Source organism: Phaenicophaeus curvirostris, chromosome 2 (assembly GCF_032191515.1).
Source record: "Phaenicophaeus curvirostris isolate KB17595 chromosome 2, BPBGC_Pcur_1.0, whole genome shotgun sequence".
Taxonomy (NCBI): domain Eukaryota; kingdom Metazoa; phylum Chordata; class Aves; order Cuculiformes; family Cuculidae; genus Phaenicophaeus; species Phaenicophaeus curvirostris.
This window is the reverse complement of record NC_091393.1, coordinates 31,570,216-31,591,242: the sequence shown is the minus strand read 5'-3', so window position 1 is coordinate 31,591,242 and position 21,027 is coordinate 31,570,216. Positions and strand designations below refer to the sequence as shown.

The following is a 21,027-nucleotide window of genomic DNA, read 5'->3' as shown; positions in this document are numbered from 1 at the left end:
ACTCCAGTTCTGTTTATATCAGTCTTTCTATTAATAGACAGATAAATTACCATCTTTCCACAAGTACATGCTTCTATTATGTTAGTTACTCCCACAATCCGTTTAAGAATCATGAATTTCATGTTAGGTGGTATAAGGGAATAGTTATGTGTTTAATTGTTTAATGTGGATATTTGCTGTTCCAAGTATGTGTGTGTATTATAGGGCTTTGTGCATTTTCCTACAAGACATTATTGTTAAAAATCTTCAGAGTGTAAAAACTATTTATATAGTTCATCTGTTTTCAATTTATCTAGTTACTATAACTTGGATGATGTGAGCCATGACACTATGAATAAGTACCTCTCAAGCCTCGTTGAGAAATCCCTTTTTGATTTGGAATGCTCCTACTGCATTGAGATTGGGGAGGTAAGACTAATCTGTGCCTTACAGGTTTCAGTAATATACATGCTCCTAGAAGCTGGGAACAGAAAAATAGGTATATATACTCCTGGTATGAGATGTTAGAGTTTGTCTGTGGGCCTGTTTGCAAGACTTACATTGAAAACTGGTCCTAACTGAGGTTGCAGCTAAATTATGATGCTAAACAACTCTTGCTGTTCTCTTGTATAAAGTAGGCTTAAGCCTGTATTTTACTGTTTAGTAGGAACCATTTATATTGAACCACGTAGGAACCAATTGTATTTGGTTGCTTTTCTAACAGGATAATCGCAGCATTGAACCTCTGACATATGGCCGCATTGCTTCCTATTACTATTTGAAGCATCCGACTATTGGAATGTTCAAAGATCAGTTGAAACCTGAAAGCAATATTGAAGAATTGCTCTTAATTCTGACAGTAAGTACTCATATTTTCTTAACTTAAACTCATCAGTGACATTAGGGTCGGAGGCAGCCTGGGCTGCAGTGATCATTCACTGGTGGAGTTCAAAGTCCTGAGGGGTATGGGGCAGGTGAGGAGTATAGTCAGGACCCTAAATTTCAGGAAAGCAGACTGCTTGCTCTTCAAGGAGTTACTCAGGAGGACCCCCTGGGATATGGTCCTCAGGGAAAAGGGAGTGGAACAGAGCTGGAAAATATTTAAGGATGCTTTCCATAATAAAGCACAAGAGCGCTCAGTCCCCGTATGTAGAAAATCAGGCAGGGAAAGGAAGAGACCAGCGTGGCTGAGTCAAGACCTGCTGTTTAAACTAAAGAAGAAGAGGGAACTGCACAGACAGTCCAAGCAGGGACAGGGAACCTGGGAAGTGTATAGAGATGCTGCCCAGTTGTGTAGGGATGAGGTCAGGAATGCCAAGGCACAGTTGGAGCTGAACTTGGCAAGGGAAGTAAAGACTAACAAGATGGGCTTCTACAGGTACATCAGTCAAAAGAGGAAGGTCAAAGAGAATGTACTCCCACTGACGCTTGGGAATAGTAACCTTTTATCAATAGACAAGGAGAAGGCTGAGGTACTTAACAACTTTTTTGCCTCTGTCGTCACTGATAACCACTCTCTTCACCCCTCCTGGGTCATGGGACAGCAAGATGGTGACCAGGGGGGTAAACGCCCTCCCATCATAGAGAAGGATCAGGTTTGTGACCACCTGAGGAACCTGAATATTTACAAGTCTATGGGACCTGATGAGATGTATCCGAGTCCTGAGGGAATTGGCTGATGTGGTTGCCAAGCCTCTCTCCATGACATTTGAAAAGTCATGGCAATCAGAAGTCCCTGGTGACTGGAAGAAGGATAAACATTGTGCCCATTTTTAAAAAGGGTAGAAAAGACAACTTTGGGAACTACCAACCTGTCAGCCTCACCTCTGTGCCTGGGAGGATCAGGGAACAGATCCTCCTAGAAGCTCTGCTAAAGCACATGGAGGACCTGGAGGTGATTAATGGCAGCCAGCACGGCTTCACCTAGGGCAAATCCTGTATGACCAACCTAGTTGCTTTCTATGATGGGGTAACTGCAGCAGCAGACACGGGTAAACCAACGGATGTGATCTGTCTAGACTTCTGTAAAGCCTTTGACATGGTCTCCCACAACATCCTTTTCTATAAATTGGAAAGATATGGATTTGGTGAGTAGATAAGAAACTGGTTGGGAGGTCGTATTCAGAGAGTAGTGCTCAACGGCTTTGTGTCCAGATGGAGATCCGTGACAAGTGGTGTCCTTCAGGGGTCCATACTGGGACCGGTGCTGTTTAATATCTTCATCAATGATACTGACAGTGAGATTGAGTGCACCCTCAGCAAGTTTGCCAATGACACCAAGCCCAGCGGTGTAGTTGTTTTAACACCAGAAGGATGGGATGTCATCCAGAGGGACCTGGACAGGCTGGAGAAGTGGGCCTCTGAGAACATCATGAGGTTCAGCAAGGCCAAGTGCAAGGTCCGGCACCTGGGTCGGGGCAATCCCTGTTTTCGGTACACAATGAGGGATGACATGATTGAGAGCTGCCCTGCAGAGAAGGACTTGGGGGTGCTGGTCAATGAGAAGCTTGGCATGAGCCGGCAACGTGCGCTCGCAGCCCAGAAGGCCAACCGTATCCTGGACTGCATCAAAGGAAGCATGGACAGCAGATCAAGGGAGGTGATTCTGCCCGTCTATTCCTCCCTTGTGAGACCTCATCTGGAGTACTGTGTCCAGTTCTGGACTCCTCGATGTAAAAAGGATATGGAACTGTTGGAACGGGTCCAGAGGAGGCTACAAAGATGATCAGAGGGCTGGAGCACTTCCCATATGAGGACAGGCTGAGAAATTTGGGGTTGTTCACTCTGGAGAAAAGAAGGCTTCAAGGAGATATTATAGCGACCTTCCAGTACCTGAAAGGAGCCTACAAGAAAGCTGGAGAGGGACTATTCATAAAGGCTTGTGGTGATAGGTCTAGGGGGAATGGGTATAAACTGGAGAGGGGCAGATTTAGGCTTGACATAAGGAAGAATTTCTTCACCATGAGAGTGATGAGGCACTGGAACAGGTTGCCCAGGGAAGTTTTGGATGCCTCATCCCTGGAGATGTTCAAGGCCAGATTGAATGGGGCCTTGGGCAGCCTGGTGTATTGGGATGTCCCTGCCCATGGCAGGAGGGTTGGAACTAGATGATCTTTATGGTCCCTTCCAACCCCAACTACCCTATGATTCTATGGTGTGTAAGTCGTAACTCTTAAAGACACAAGTATATGAAAAAGCATCTCAAAATTAAGAAAAGCCTTTCTTCCCTCACCTGTAGATTCATTCTTTGTTGTTTTGAGTAATATACCTGAATCATTTTTGATGTTTAAAGTGTTTCATGTAATCATACATAAAAATTGCCATGTACTACTGTTTCTCTTCTCATGTGCTTATATAATATTCAATATCTATACAAGTCTGATATTTGGTTTTTTCTAGGTAAGTTATGTTTGATACTAAAATTCTAGAATAATAACTGCATATCAACATCCTGTACCATCTGTACCAGGGCCATCACTTCACAGCAGCTTAAGAAGTTGGGGAGACCTCTTTCCTAAAATGCCTATTTTGCCTTCTCCCAGCCGCATCACGATCTCTGAGGCCATAATCTGTAATAATGCCAGCTCATACAGTTAGTCTAGTGACACAGTGTACAATGCAGCATGATAATATTACATTCTTATCATAAAATAATTAGGTTTTACTCCATTTTCCCTCTTTAATGCTTAAGTAGTATTACGTACAAAATCTATTTTTCAAAATGGTGTAAATCCACTTGTACACATATATTCAAATGCAATTAGTGCCTGAATATTATCCAGAAAAACTTATTTCTACCCACTTACAATCACTGTTATATTATATACATCATACAAGTGGCCCTACATCTTTAATATTCTGATTTCCAAGTATTAACTGCAAAATCTAGAGTTTTGTCTTATATTATTTATATGTTTTTTTGTTGTTTTTTTTTAACATGCTGCCAAAATTTCTCTGAGAAGAAACAGTTTGCATCTCAACAAAACCTGATCAGCATTTATGACACTAGGAAAGCCACTTTCTAGTACAGAGTCTTTCTTTCTGATAAATTTAAATCACCTGCTGCAAACATTCAGAGTGTTACAGCTCAGAAATAAAGGCCACAGTAATCTTTTATAATGGAAAGCGTTAGGCAGCCTAAATAGGGGAATTGCTATCACTGACCCTGTAGTATCTTTTGTTCTGTTGTCAGAAAACGTTGCAAATTATGTGAGATGAAATTCAGTGTATTCGGCTGAATTCAAAATGGTAATCAGCCACAATTCCTGTATATGCTGTGTATGAAATAACTGAAATTTTAAAAATAAATACCCACAAGTGAACAGAAGTTAGATAATATGATGTTGAGTATTCAAGGCAAGAGCTTGCCTCTGGTTGCTGTCTCTTTAAAATCTATTATTTTCTCTAGAGAAAATTTTCTCTACCTAGAAACTTCAGAGTTTTTTTCCAGACAAGTTTGGACACAAGTTTGAGAATAGAATTAGCAGTGATGGAGGACATTTCATGACACTGCCTTAGCTAGTCAGCAGCATATTAAAGGTGAATGATGGGAGCAGAACCTAGTGCTGTCTGTCTTATTTCAGGGCTCCTCAACTATTTAAACAGTTTGCATCCATGAATTGCAAAGGTAAATGGCAAATATTTCTGTTGTATCTGAAACCAAGGACCCTAGTCTTGGGCAGAGATTATAAAATTCAAAATTCATTAATCTTGCTTTAATTGTTTCTAAAATTTCTTTTTGTCCATTTACAGTCTTAAGAGCACTGAGACTATAAACTTGATTTATGGGTCAAAATGTACCACATGTCAATTTGAAAAATGAGAAGAATGTTTGAGAGCTTGATGCCATTATAGCTGATGATTTTTTCCTTAATTTTTATGCAGATGTTGATTTTCAGAATTACTAGCGGAATTATGATTCTGTCTTGCTGAAGGTGTAAATTGGCATTGAAAGGGTTTTTTCAGTCTGATGTAGCGATGAAAAAAAAATGCCATTTTAACACTTTTTGCCAAGGGTATTTTTTTCCTCTCTAACACTGTGAATTAATGAGTTTCATAATTACAGCAGTTACTTCACACCTCTATTGTTAACCAATAACATTACATCTGCCTTGCTCCACTGGTGCCCTCCTCCTTCTTATAGAAGCATTTAGCACTTTTGGCAGTGGGGAATTACATGGCATGGGGTAAGTAGTCTAATTAGATATAAGTGAAACTCCAGAGGGAAAAGGATATTTAAAAAGTAATTTGAAGAATCTCTTAATGATGCTGGAACTGAAAGCTGTAGCTATAGTAAAAAATGGCCTGTTATCATTCTAAAACATGATTATAATTGGGATTATGTTTCTGATTACTCACTTTTAAACTCTTTAGGTTTGTGCTGTGTTAATTTAGATTAATGTCCAAAACATTTCTCAAATATAGTAGATGTTTTGTAGATGTGACATGTGGGTCTTTTTTCTATTGGCGTTGTTCATAATCCTGCAAACCTTTAGACATTTACAAGTTGTCTGATGTGTATAAGGAAGGCAGAAGGGTACAATTGTAACGAAGAAAATACTGATGTTGTAGGTTTGAAATGGGATATATACAAGTTTTTACCAAATTTTCAATGTGTAATTTGAGAAGGAGCAAAATGTTGTTTAAAATAAAACCATGAAAAAAAGCAAAATTACATTCCAAGAATTCAGAAATCTATGGTCACATTGAGGGTTTTAAATCTAAGTTTGATTGAGGGATTTTGAGTTTCAGATTGATATTTTGCCATGGGAGTGTTCAGAATGCAGAATCATTCACTAATGAATTTGTTGATGAATCTTTGCAACTCATATGAAAAAGTAGTTTTGAGTCATCCTGTTGCTAGTGCTGATGGGTCTCAAAAAAATAGTCACAATAGCAAGATTTGTTTCCACTTAATAGTCAAGGCCTTCCAGTATCTGCTCTTTTCTCGGTTTTTGTTTTATCTTTTCATTTGATCATCTGCCAGCGTTTTGCAAGATCAAATGAATTTTTTTCAGTATGGTTTAGAGGCTGAAATATCTATAACAAGAACAGAGCAGATGGAAACAGCCCCACAGTCATGGGGGAAGTATGCAATAATAAGTGATACAAATAGGCAGGGTCCAATCCCCTTACACTTCCCTTCTCTTCTCACTAAATCTGTGCTTGGGGTGTTTGATTTATCTTGAGTTTGCAGTTAGCGGGTGAAGTTCAGAATCAGTTACTTTTCAGAATTACTGACTTGTGCTAGTGGACCTGAGAGAAAACGTTTAATGCTTTTCCATAGAGCTTTCTTTAAAACTTTCCTAACCGTGCTTCAGACAGTAGTGATCCAAATGAGCTTAATCACTGTTGAGTTATGGTGCTTCTTGCATTAAGTATTATTGATGAGAAAGTGTTCATGAATTATTACTGACAGGCTGGATTTCCCTGAGGTACCTAAAGACTGTTTCCTTCTGTTCTGGAAGTTAGGTGCAGAGATTCGAACAGGCGTCTGAATAAAAAACCAGTGAGGGATACTTTGGAGTTATTGTTGTCATTTTCTGTACTAAATCAGCAGTCACAACAGATCTTGTTAAAGTAAATGTAGTACCTTGAGCTAGCACGCTTGATCCTCCTTGAGGAAAAGAGGTCTGTCTTGATGATTGATCGGGACTGTGATTTGTGGTGATATGTTACAATACTTCTGGTTAATATTCTTATTTACAAAGCAAATATTTTGTTATATCTCTTCATACTGGACAGTTAAGGGGATGAATATTACTGTCTTTCAACCCTTGTTTTATCTGCATGCTGTCCTTTGTTTCTGGTTTTGAATCTTACTTGCAAGAGAGAACTGGTTAGCTTTCTTGTGCCTACTGCTGTCTTACATGTAAACTGGTTATGAGATGGGCTTCTTTCTATCTAGGGAGCTTAGGGACAGAACAACATGGTATTTGTGTTATACTGGGACATATGTATCCAACTTTCCATAAAATAAACATGGACTTCTAAGAATAGTAACCACATACCTCTTCTTTGTATTTCTACCTGGTAATTGACATGGTTTTGTTGCACTAGCTTGGATGAGACCAAGTATTTTGCAGACAATATAGCATTGCTGGAGTAGCATATTTGGAAGGCAGAAGGAAGAGGTTCATGAAGCAGATGTTTTTTATCCCGCATACATAGATAATAAAAGAGTAAATTTATTAATGCCTTATCTGTCTTTCATTACCTGTTAGGTCTTTATACTATGAGATTCTAGGTAAATCAGTTAACCTATAGCTTTATTTTCTCATAATTCTCATTGTATTGTAGCCAATGAAATATTTGAGTCTATGTGAATATTTACACACTTAGTAAAAAATAACTTTATTTCCTTAGCAGGATTCTATCTTAAAGCTGTTGGTTCAGTCTCTCATAAAGGGGCCACACAGGTTTTTGACTCAGTGATTAATCATCTTTTCTACTGGTCTGCAGTTAGATGCCAGGGAAGGGGGAATTAATGAGTTACAAAAATCTTGCCCAGGAACAAGCTAATATGAGCTGATTTGTGTAATGTTTTATCTGCAGGCCATGGCAGAAACATTGTTTTTGTCAACAAAAGTATATAAATCTTGTTCTCTATGACCCATTCAGAAAAAAATCAGATCACTTTTCACAAATCAGTCATTGTCTAGTATAATCTTATATTAACATTTAATGTAGAAGAAATTATATTTAATTTAGAAGGAAATAAAGGTGCTACTATGATTTCTTCAAGGCATAAATGTACAAGGCTGTATTCATTATGTTATTCTTTTTTAAAATGACATTTCATAAACTTTATATAAATGAAAAGCAATTATGTTACATGCTAACCTTTAAAAACTTACATACTTGATTTCACATATATTGTGCACTCTCAACAATATAACTGCTATGGCCATTCTGCAAATAGGAACAGGCCTCAGCCGTTATGCGTATTTTAGTGACCCCTTATAATAGGAGAAAACTGTTACCTCTTACCATTAAATCTTTTCTTTACAATAAATCCATACCTAGGTCTGTTCAATGCATAAATTTCATCCTAAACTAAGGCATTTACTGGATCATATATTTAATTTTTATACAGCTTATATTATCCGGATTTTAATATGTTAAAACATTTATGCTTCAGTTCCCACTTGGAGCATCTAGATAGTATCACAATATGTTACATAAAATAGTTTAAATTTTAAAATTGTATTTAGCCTCATGGAAATAAAGCAAAATGCTACAGAGAATTGTAATAGCATGCATACTTAATCATCTGTGTCCAGTATATTTAACATATCTTTACTTAGCAGAAAGAGTTCTTACACACATGAATACTCACACATTAAATTTGTCTTAATTTTTCTCTAGTCCCAGTAGATGGAGCAGTTTTGAATGTTGCTGTAGTACTTCAATGTAGTAATATTTTTCTAACATCATGACACAGTTCTTGTTTATTTTTCTTTTTTTCCAAATGATGCTTTGATTTTTAGTCTGACAGCATCATATGATGCCCACCTTTCCAGAAAACACAGTCAGTTGGTAAATCAGGATGAGAATGCCCACCACTGGCAGCTGACTGAGCATGACATAAGACTTTCATTTTTATGGCATCAATAAGAAAGAATTACATTCAAAACCAGAAAATATAAAACATTTCCACCTCCAATACACACAACTTTCCAATCTTCCTACTCGGCTTCTGTCATTACTTGCCAATTTTAAAAACTGAATCAATACTCAGGAAAGTCAAAATAAAACCTATCTTAAAGGCTTCTGACATACATTTTCCATGAGGTTGGTTATAAGACAAGAACTGTTATTTTGGAAATAAAATAGTATCATTTTTTTGTTTTTCTTTTTTATTGCAGTATAGCATCCAAGGGAAAAACTTGTGAAAGTGTATATAGATGTGGTAGTGGAAGCCATTAGTCTCAGGCTATATCCTCGTTTTGAACAGCTGCTTTACTAACTGTTTCTGTCAGAAAAAAAAGAGGGAATAAGGTCCTTTAACAGGAGCCAGAGATGGTGTTACAGCAACAAAACACTCAAGTATACCAATGAAAACTGTTTTGATGAGCCAGGAAGCAATTATACTTCTATCTGCTAGAGCAGATAGGATTACTGTCCTGGTCTTGTACTTAAAAATGTGACTTTTTGGCTGCCATCTGTGGCAAATCAATGTTTGTCCTTGGTATATGTGCTAGAAGAAAGTTCAGTGATAGCAGGCTTGGTTTAGCTGACAGCTTAAGGCTGCAGGCAAATCACATACTGGTTGGTTGGTTGGTTGGTTGGTTGGTTGCTTGTTGTAGCACAAAAATCTTTTGCTTATCACTTGGCAGTTAGAACTGTAGCCATCATCATGATGCGAGATTTCAAACTATGCATAGTTGCGTCCATGAAGCCAATACTTTGCCAAGTATTCATATTGAAAATGAAATGGCTTTTTTCAGCAGTGATGTCATAATGTCTCTGTTTTAAAATATACAAAATATTTGTTGAAATAGTGTTTGTATTTGTTGAAACAAAATTGAAGTTCTAAATGGCATCTTTATTGAGGTAAAGCTGAACATTTTACACCATACAATGCTACCTTGATAATGGTCACACTCATGTCCCAGAAGGCAATCTTACAAGCTCAATGTGCCTTTAGCAAGTCAGTACAAGTTCTACCTACTTTGTGCCTCCCAATTTGTAATTGAAGCACGATAGGCAAATTTAGGCCCTCACAGCCTGTAGGTCTTCTGTCTTCACTGTCTTCTAGTTACTACCTTTGCTTCTGATAGAATTATACACATTGTACTATAAATTATAGCAATTACCATTATATTGCTGATGAGTTTGTTTTCAGAGAATTCAGTTCAGTCAGTGACACCAACTCAGCCTTTCTGACTGCTGTTTAAAAGCACACAAATAGTTTTCTCTGTCAGCAAAGAAGTTATTGCTCAGACTTGTAAAACCATTAGGAAAGAAGATGGCATTTTGTAGCTTGTTCTCTGGTCAGAACTGGTATTTCAAGATAAGGATTGCTATGCCTGAAACAATCATACAAGATTGGTATCCAGCCTACGTTGTTCCTTTAGCACAGTAGTTAAAAAAGGACATAAGAGGATTACTGATCAGTCCTTAATGAAGTACCTGACACTTGTATTTTCCTATTTACATTTAGATTCTTTTTTGTCTCGTTCTTTTCTTTTCTTTTCTTTTTTTTTTCCCTGATGGAACCTGGCTAGCTTCAGAAGGTTGAATTTTATTTTAAATGTTGATGTTATGCATTATCACAAATGAAATTTTATGAAATCAGCCTCTTATATTATTTGCCTAGATTTTATGAGGTGCTTTATTTCACAGTTAATTAAGTTTGCTTATGCTACCCATAACGTTAGAAGAAATTGCAGAGAGATTTTTGCTACCAAAAAGCCAAAACTTTTTTCTTAGCATTTGAAAAAGTTAATATATGTATTTATAAGTTTAGTTTAGCATGCTAAGATGGCTTTTAGAGAACAAACAGTTGCAGATTTTCTTCACCTGCAGCTTAATGAATGATGGTCAGGCACCTGGCAAAACATTGGAATTATATGCAAAAAATATCAAATAATGCACTTTTCTAAGTACTTTTATCTGGTATGATGCTTGAGTAAAGCTTTCCTTAATTTGTAGTAGTTCATTGTCCTCTTTCCCATGGAAGAGTTAAATCAGATGTCATCAATTTGATTGAGTTGCTCATATACTGACTTGCCATTGCCTTTCCTTTGTGTCTTCCGGTGGAAAAGACTAGCAAGCCAGCAGAGTTTTCATAAAGAGAAAATATCTCATGTCTATTCCTCTCACCTTAGAGGGTGAGAAAATGACTAAAATCCCTGTCACAACAAGTCTCTGAAATCCTTCTCCTGTCAAGGTGAAGGCATGCTACTATGCTTGCTTTTAGTATGTGTATGCATGTCTACTTCCAAAATATTTTTAGGTAGAACTGATGCATATGATATTAAGAAAATTTCTCTTAAACATATTAAATCACTGAATGCACACTATTCTGTAGTTTAATGAGATTAATTCCAACTATTTTATCATTTACTTAAGGCAGCAAGCAAATGTAAACAACATGAGGTGCAGATAATAGATTCTTTATTCTTTTGTATATGATTGTCTTAATATTTACTATATGCGGTCATATAAGATGCTAATTTTGAATGCTTCTTTAGCTATAAGAATCCATGTTTACTTTCTCTTGATTCACACAGAACAGATGGATGCTTGACTGCCTGCTAATCCACAGCTGGAATGGTTTCAGCAGTTTCCACGTTGCTGGGTTAGAGTGGCTTTTCTAGTGGACTGAGAGGGCAGCAAGAGAGGGATATCATTATTCATCAGTATCCCAGTGGGATCGCTGCCAGCAGAGATTAATTTTTTCTGTTATGCTTGTAAAACAAGCTCAGGTGGAGTCTCTAATCCTCAGGGCACGGGTGGCAGATCAAGGAAGATGCTACAAAGCTAGTTAATTTTCAGATTCTAGGGGAAACAGAAGCTCTGTTAGATGTATAAATACATGATTGCAAATTTAAGTAGCTCAAATCCAAATGGGATCTTCCCAGACATCTGGTACTGAAAATTTCTGTTTTCTTTGTCTTTTAAAAGAAGTTCTTAAAACTTTGTACCAGAGGCAAAATATATGCAACTTTCTTAATTGTCAGTTATTTTTCCTTTTTTTCTTTTTAATACAGTTCTTACAATGTACTTTAGATGACTGCCTTTCTTTACAGGTAGAAAAGACACAATTTAAGTCTGTGTAGGAATACTGAGTCTACAATATTCTCACAAATTTGTGTGCAATGAATGTCACCAAGAGTAATTATCACTTGCCATCCAAAGAAGGTTAGATCTGCCTTAGTAATGCACAGTACATCCCGTTCAGGTAACAGGGTGTTCTGTTAAGGTCATATGTGGTACAAGGGCATTTTTGCCATGTGGGTCATTATATCAAACCCATGGTCATTCATGACAGACGTGTTGCTAGAACTTCCTCAAATCAGGTGCACCCAATTGTCCATTTGTTTAACAGATTTCAAATACCTTTTGCTGTTGTGGTTTTTGCTGTGATGACCCCTCTTCCCCACCCTTGCAATTATCAGTTTCTTCCATCTTTGCATTACCTTGTAGCTTTTGGGTTGTTCAAAACATTGGGTCAGATTATCATGCAATGTTAATCCACATAGTTAAACTGAAAGGAGTGGAGATGTGCCAGTTTTTATCAGCAGGGAACTACCCTTATTTAAATTTATTTGTAGCAGCTGTCACTTCCTCTTACAGTTGTGTTTTTTTTATTATATTAAACTATTTTCATTTCAAAGTGCTTAGAGTGAGACCAGTAGCATTGGCTTGCTGTAAAGACATTGTGTGTAGGCACCTTCCAAGTTTCCCATGTGTTTCTGCCAGTTCATATTGTTCTTCTGTTATTCTGGACTTGAGCCTCTCTTGAACAGAGGCTGCTACTCATTTCACCACATGATGACAGGTATTCACGCCTATGAACTTTTTATTCCCTTTTGTCTCTGGTCATATAGTAGTCTAGATCCAGAATTTAATCCAGTACAAAAGTGCAGTGGTGTGCATTTGTGGTTCCCCACTAGGGGAGCTGCCACAGGTCAGCAGATCTGAAATCTGGTTTTCAACACGCAGATTTTTTACAATTTGCCATCAATATATACAGTATATCTGGGCCCCATTTCACATAAAGAATTTAGTGGTGCTTACTCCTGTCTCTGTGCAGAGTATCACTAACTTAATGCAGAGGTTTGTTAACTTCTTCCTGGTCTGCGCTCTGTATTGGAAGATCCTAATGAAGGCTTAAAGCCAAAGAAGGAAAATGACTGATTGCTTTCCTGGGGAAAGTTGTGTGCCAGGATTTGCTATTACAATTTTTATTGCTATCATCATCGCGATCAGTGGTTGAGACAGCTGATTCAGCCAAGCTCAGCTTCAAAACATGGACAAATGTCCACATGGAACTGAACTAGATTTCTCCTGACAATCGGACTTCTGAATGTGTAACGTTGTGTTAGTGTATTTCTGTGTTCGTGCACTGCAAAGCTTTTCTGTATTAATGCAATACAATTAGTTTTAATATAACCAAAACCAATCATGTTTAAATCATTCCTATAATCTGACTTGAGATTACAGGGAAAGAAAGTTGTCAGTATATGCCCCATCTAGGTATTACATTTTTTTTAAATGGGATGATGATAATGCATTCAGAATGTGCACATTCAAAGCATTCTCATTAAAAGTAATAGGAAAAGTCAGGCATCTTGGAGAGGCGAAAATCTCAAATATATCATTTCAAGTGATAAAATGCAATAATTCTCTCACATCACTATAATTCACTTTATAAATTGAATTTGTACTATTCCATTTATATTTATTTGCTGTGGTCAAAGTAACTTATTGTAGGTGAATAATGTGTATGCCATACCGGTTTCGCATGTTTATTTTTGTCCTGCTTTACTCTTCTTTTGCATTTATTTTTCCTTAAACTCTGTAAGTGTTACAGGCTTACTTATAATCAATAATTTAACTTAAAAAACAGAATGAACTAAAGCCCCCTCTATGGCTTGACAGCAAGCTGTGCAGACTTAATACTATGAAAGTACCTACACATTTGGGGGAAAAATGAATGTATTGTAAGAATGGTTTTTATTAGGACTAGCCAAAAAAGTAGCACTGAATTATGATTGTGATCATAACCTTTATGAAACATGGCTTGTGAGACCTAGGACTTAAAATCATGAATTATTCCTTGGTTTTGTATGTTTTAACAAAGTATGCAATTTAAAAAGGAGATTATTATGAAACAGAATGGTTCTGGAAGTATATGTTTTTACCATTCAGTGAACCAATTACAGTGATTGTATGATCTATCACTGGATCTTCCTGTACACTGAAACGTAGCTTCTCTGGTAAACTGAGGAAACTTTAGGAAAAAAAAATGAATTTGACTTTCAAGTTACTATAGAATTCCTAAGAACATTTTTCCCCATATCAAATTATTGTTATTTTATATAATCCTGCCTCTCACATGTGCTAGCATGCTTGCATTTTCTTTATCAACTCCATGCTGAAGCAGAGGTCTGTGATTTAACTTTGTACTTTAGGAGTCCCTGGATCTGCCAGGTCACTCTCTGCTACTGGTAGCTAATATTGCTGACCTCTTATTGCTCTGTGCACAGTGGCAAAGGTCTCTCAGACTCCTGACCCCTAGTCATCGGGAATGTCATCAGTAGTTTGTAGTTTGGATGTTTTAAGTAAGAGGTGAACTTGTGAAATCTAAACCCTTCAGGGTGTTTTTAAGTAATCACTCAACTGTTTCATTGCCCTAGCTTGTACTGTTTATGATGTCTGTAACTGTCAAATTTGTGGATTTTATCATACGCAGCTATTTAAAAGCAAAAATCAAACACTTGTCTGTTTAAAGTGAGAGATCTGAGAATACAATTATATACAATTTATCTGATAACTATCATGAGAATTTATAAGAATTATAAGAGTTTTTAACCTGTATGTCCTTATAAACTGTGTTTGTAGGTCCCGTGACTGAAATGTGCCCATTTTAAATCCTGGAAGATAAGATATAAATTTTTTTTTTTTTTAAGTAATAGAATCGTAGAATCATAGAATAACCAGGTTGGAAGAGACCCACCGGATCATCGAGTCCAACCATTCCTATCAAACACTAAACCATGCCCCTCAGCACCTCGTCCACCCGTGCCTTAAACATCTCCAGGGAAGGTGACTCAACCACCTCCCTGGGTAGCCTGTTCCAATGCCCAATGACCCTTTCTGTGAAGAATTTTTTCCTAATGTCCAGCCTAAACCTCCCCTGGCAGAGCTTGAGGCCATTCCCTCTTGTCCTGTCCCCCTTCACTTGGGAGAAGAGGCCAGCACCCTCCTCTCTACAACCTCCTTTCAGGTAGTTGTAGAGAGCAATGAGGTCTCCCCTCAGCCTCCTAGATTTACATAATTGCATGCTGATGAGTTTTACAACTTTATCTCTTCAACTTCTGTTGCTCAGCTGGAAATTTCCACTGCCCTCTCTGGTAAATCTTAAATCTAGAGACAGAGATCAAGGTAGCCCAGCCTCACTATTTTGCTTCTCCCTAGTTAATTGTGTTAACTTTGCAATTCGAATTCTGTATCTCTGTTGTGGTTTGGTCTTTTATCTTTCATCTATAAAAATGCATTAGCCACTAATTAGATAAGAAATTAAAAAAATAATATTTATTTTTAAAAGTTACTGGGCAGCCCTTATCCCTTGGATGTTGTTCTCCATCCTATGCATGTCTATTTTTCTCCTGTCATTTTTCCAAGGGTAGAGACTGGAGAGTACTCCCAAGAGTAGAGAAGTGGCAAGATGATTTTTCTGTTACCCAAGGTGGAGTGGAGAGTTGGGGCAGGTGGAGTCCTCAGTGGGAGGCACCCATGCCAGACAGATAGCCGCTTCTGCTGCCCAGGGGCTGCAGCTCTGAATCCCCCATGCCCCACAGCACAGGGTCTGGTGCAGGGCTTTTGCATTCTGCTTTTCCTCCCAGCCAGCCACTGACCTGGAAGGAAGGGATGGGAAAGCCCTCATGGGGAAGGAACTTGCACTGCAGGGTTGGCTCTAATATGCCAGATGCCATTTGATTGCACTGCCTCATACACATGCAGTTGACAGGGATTAATGTTTATGCAGTATATGAAGGCAAGGAGCATATTTAGAAATGGCCTCTGTGATGAATTTACTATCATGTAGTAAATACTATAATCTCTCCTGACAGTCTTTGTTTTCTTCTTTTGCATCCTGTAAGCCACTCTAAAAACTCTAGAAGTAAGATCTCTAAAAATTTTGGTATGCTCTGTTGCTTAGCAGGGACCGCCAGGATGCCTTAAAAATCTGGAACATCACTTCTGCAAAGCTTGTCTTAAAAGTGTGTTTTCATGTGTGCGAAACAGAGTGAGGAAGCTCTTCGTGCAAGTGTCTGCTGCCGAGAAGAGGGCTTCCAATCTAAATACGCATTTTATGCGGGGGCTTTGATAAGCTGATACAAATTACTTCCTTTTTCTTTTTCTCAGGAATATGGATCTTGGAAACATGCATCATGTCTGTTCTTGAAACTTATAACTAGTAATATATGTTTATAACTGCCTTTAACTGGAGTATTGTCCCAGACCTTTTATATCTAACAGTAAAAAACACCCCAACATTTTAAACTTTGGAAGTTTGAATTATGTCCCATAAAACTGAGACCAAAGCATATACATTTACAGGCTACCAATAAACTCCTTAAAATAGGAGTTTATAATGGAATCAATAACACAAATATAATTTTCAGAGCAGTAATTCTAGCAAGTACTTCCCCAGTTCCATTTTTCCATCTGCTTTACTTTTTGGTGTGAGCTGAAAAAGAATGTTTAAGTATGCGGTCATTTGGGGCTATTTTCCTTTTCCCTTTTTTTTAAAACAAAAAATTTGTTTTCTCACATTTATTTGTTTTCTGAAGGCAAATCTGAGCTTGATTGTGTTCCAGCTGCTTGCCAGGATACATCTGTGTAAATTTAATGTATTTCCTTATAAATCAAACTCACAATTGAAAAAGTGAACATAAAATATGATATAAATATGTTGATTAATTAAATAATTTTCATAATTTGTATATTTGTGTCATTATTGTGTTACACAATATGGTCTTGTGCTCTTGCTAAGAGCATGGGCAAAGGAAGTTTACCTTGGGAACTTTAGTTAAGCAATTTTTTTATTTTCCTTATAGCACAAGTGACAGAGTCAAATGAGACTTTTGTCACCACATGAATGGTGATATATATATGTACATATAAAAAAACAGAAACCATTTCAAAGGTTCAGAAGTTTCAAAAGCACAGAATTTCAACTATCCTCAAGAAAAAATCTAGAGTTTGTGAATCTGTTGTAAGGCATTATTGTCCAGTTACCTAGCTACTCACAAAATATAAGTCCTTTTTATTTCTCTATTTTGACCATGGTACTTCTCTCTATTCTGTACTAAGGGTAACATAGATATCGCTCAAATGAGCACAGTTAACAGACTGCTTTAAAGGCTGCAGACCGGCTACTTCCTATAGACTGTGTGAAAGTGACAGGTCAGGATGTTGCAATAAAATACTCCCTAGCACTTTGTACAAGAAAATAAAAGACAAAAGCCAATTATGTAATAATATTGTTGTTGAGCTTATAGTTGCCTATCCAGTTACTTAGATTGAAGTATGCTGCAGACCGGCTACTTCCTATAGACTGTGTGGAAGTGACAGGTCAGGATGTTGCAATAAAATACTCTCTAGCACTTTGTACAAGAAAATAAAAGACAAAAGCCAATTATGTAATAATATTGTTGTTGAGCTTATAGTTGCCTATCCAGTTACTTAGATTGAAGTATGCTGTTTACATTTGCAAAAATAAATTACGTATTGATATACCTTTGAAATTCTGATAGCAGACAACCAACATTTACTTCATAATGTTTTATTAGTGTTAATTGCAGAACAGTTGCAAGAAACCCTCACCTTTATTTATTGCATCTTATTTTTTTATTTTTCATTCTATGCACAAATGTATTATTTTTGCAGTCCTTCAGCATGTATGCAGACTACCAGAAGTCTATCTATTTTAGATGATAGTTCAGGTAAAGAGGATACAATTACTGTATTAGCTATAAAATTATCCTCATCTTTTCCTCTTTTTTTATTATTCTGGCAGTTACTTCTAAATTTTTTAATATTTTAGCTTAATGACTGTTAATTTTGGTATCAAATTTTCTAAGAGTGCTTTTCCTTTGCTTCTTTCTATGCTAGATTCTTGAAAGAGAGAAAAAGACATTGCAGGTTTATTAGAGTTGAAAATATGGTATGTTTGGGTGCACTGTACCTATATAAAGAAAAGGAACATACAGGCAGGCAGGCAGTGCTAAGGCAGTTTCAATAACAGCATTGCTAAAGTAAAGACTACTGGTTCAGCTGTGGAATGTGAGAAACTATTTTTGGTTTGGTTTAGACCCTCATTGTTACAAATTAATCAACTGGTCTTTAAAGTCTAGAACTCATTAACTTTATAAGTTTTACTGTTCCCATGACTGAACTTAACTTAAAACATTCGAGTTTACTTTAGTTGCTCACCTTGATCCCATTTCTGTCTGTGGTCCACAAGAATTCTCTTGTAGACATATGGCAAGATGTAGTTACTTCAGATTTAAAATATTTCAGAAGGTTTACATGTGGTGTAAGTTTATAGTTCAGCTTTCTCTATAAATCAGTAATATCAGCAAAATTTACACACTTTTTGAGAAGAAGGAAAATCTGTGGGTTTTTAAACCTATGGGCACTGCAGAACATAGTACTCAGCATGTCGGATACCTTACTTAAACTTCAGTTCAGCCTGGCTCCTCAAATGCCTCGTAGTATCAGACAATTGCAAAAGATACATTTTAAAATGGGATGAGTTGTTTACTTTTAGTACAATTCTAACAATTCAAATAAAGGGTGATGATAAGCGACATATCTGGAACACGATATTGCAGACAGGTCTCTAAGATCATTCCGTGTCTGATGTTATGCAGGAAACAGAATTCAATTATCAGAATAGCCCTTTGGTCTTGTAAAATGTGACTATCAAGTTTATGCAGGTCTATGTTTGACATTTCTCACTGGCAAAGCAAGTTACTGTCTCCTGTATGACCCTGCATCGCATACAGGTTGAAATATAGGTTTGAGAGGACTCTTACAGCCTCAAAATAATGCAGTAGTCTCTAATGCCCAAAAGAAGACATTTTGGAAAGTCCATCACAGACCTGTAGAAAAGAGAGATGTGACATAACTACTAAACACATGATCATTAAAATTCCTAGTTGCCTCCTGGTATACTCCAAGTTACACTTAACTGTATAGGTGCTTGTAAACACGTTATTCACACATGGTCTGTGATAGTCCTGATTTAACAGAAGTAAAAGGAAAAGTGAGAAATGCACAGCAGTGCTTTGTGGTTTAACTATAAGGTTTGTATTAAGTTTCTTAACTTTAGAATGAATATTAATGATTGATACCTAGTTCAATCCATTTCCTCACCCATGGAAGTAAGAACAGTATTCAGATACAATATACTAAAATACTATATATTATATATTTTATGGAATAGTTGAAGCTATAGCCTTTGCAGAACAGATTGAGATTCACAATGAAAAGGAAAACTAAAATGAAAAAATATTGAGTGAACAGCAGGGCCCATTTGAGGTGATTACAAAGGATGTTTCTTTATTCTTTCTTTTCTTGTGCAACCTGAAAATAGTAGCAGGGGGTTACAAGCAGAGTTCATCACAGAGTTGTCAATCACTGTCATTTAACATTTTGCAATAGAAGATGTCTTTATTCAAGGACAGCTGGGCAAATCAGAGAAACAGATTTGCAGTTAGTAGTCTGTCCAGCCTACGCTAAGCAAACAAGGACAGGGCAGACGTACTGGCCTCTCACATAAAAATATAATGGACTCTGCTGACCTCGGTGCCCTCCATTCAGCTTCATTCTCAGTTGTATAAAAGCTTCACTACCCATTCTCAATTTCCTTTAATTACCTACATGATGCAGATAAGAAAATGAACCTCACTTACTTACAGTCAGTGATCACAAACAGGAAATTAAGTAGGCAAGTTGTTTAAAATAAGAGGAGTGTTTTGGAGGTAAATAAAACATGTGCTGAGGAAGAATTAGGGAAAACATATTTTCAGGAGTACCAGTTGGTCTAGAGTGACTTGGCTGATCCTTCTTCTTTCTGCTACTTGAAACTGCAAAGCAAAACTAAGTAAAAAATCTCCTTGGTAAATATTCTTTAAAATATCTTTGAAGGAGAAGCCAGTTAAATAAAAAGAGTGAAGCAAACATGCAGCCTTCTATAGGGCTTAAAAAGATTGTGACCTTAGGTTCAGAGAATAAATGACCACAGTTTTCACAAGAGATCTAGCAGAGACATCCAGGATTAAGAAGCAGTTGTCTTTAGTCAGTCTTCACTTCTAAACTGCAGTTTAGAGATGAAATAAATTAATAACATTCTCATTTTCTTTCCAGATCTTAAATTGTCTAATACCTATCTTTCCTTTTACATTTATGTCACAGTTTAGGTGCAATTTCATTGCACCATTAAAGAAAAAAGACATTTTTTGTGGTGTATATTTCCCAGGAGGTGGAAAACCAGCTATATAACTGCTTTTAGGAATTGTCAAAAACAGGTTAGGATATTAATGAGTGGATACGGCACTTTGCAAGTCAGTTAGGTAGTGGTTTTAGGTGTTCTAAAACTGCCATTTTTCTTCACCTCACTTTGTACCAGTTACCATTACGAATGTTTCATTAATATGGATTTGCAGGAAGTCTTGACTAGAGATTGAAGACTATTATGCATAATATTGAATCTATAGTTTAAGAGGAATATAAACCCTTGAACACTTTAATTTAATGGTCTCTACTAAGCCCATAGCTCAGAAGACATTGTCCTTCGGGCTACTCAATTGAGTTTTTATTTTATGACAAAAGAAATACACTTTCTTATATTACAGATAGAAAAGATACCACATATTATAAAACTCTTACTTTACTTGCAAGTTTTATACTTTAGAAAGATCGTTCTTATTCTGAACAAGAATATGTACACATATGTGCACAAGAGGATTTTGTGGAGAAAGAAAATTACCGATTAAGTCATAGAACTGACTCTTCAACCTAAATTATAGTTCTTAGGATGCTTCTGTTGAACTTTCTTTCTTCCATAGACAGTGTGTTTCCCTAGCAAGAGAATGAACATCTCTGCTCTGACTATTAGAAGTCATGCTTGTTCTTCTCAGCCCCAAGGATGTTGCTACTCATAACTACATTTAGACTACCTTTCAGTGTGCAGCGCGTTTTTGCAACAGTGAGAAAGTTCTTAGACAGCTTTCATTTGGCATGAGGGGTATTAGTCCCACTCTGGAGCACAAAGGATAGTTTTCAGCACCTACTTACAATGTT

At 36.9% G+C, this 21,027-nt stretch overlaps 1 protein-coding gene across 1 annotated transcript in view; it reads left to right on the top strand.

The window, feature by feature from the left end:
- The window catches only part of LOC138717797 (activating signal cointegrator 1 complex subunit 3), a 277,866-nt gene that overhangs the window by 235,100 nt on the left and 21,739 nt on the right, over positions 1–21,027 (top strand). Inside the window, exons 35-36 of the mRNA XM_069851636.1 lie at positions 297–408; positions 704–838. Of these exons, the coding sequence (XP_069707737.1) occupies positions 297–408; positions 704–838 (247 nt within the window). The remainder of the gene's footprint in view (positions 1–296; positions 409–703; positions 839–21,027) is intronic.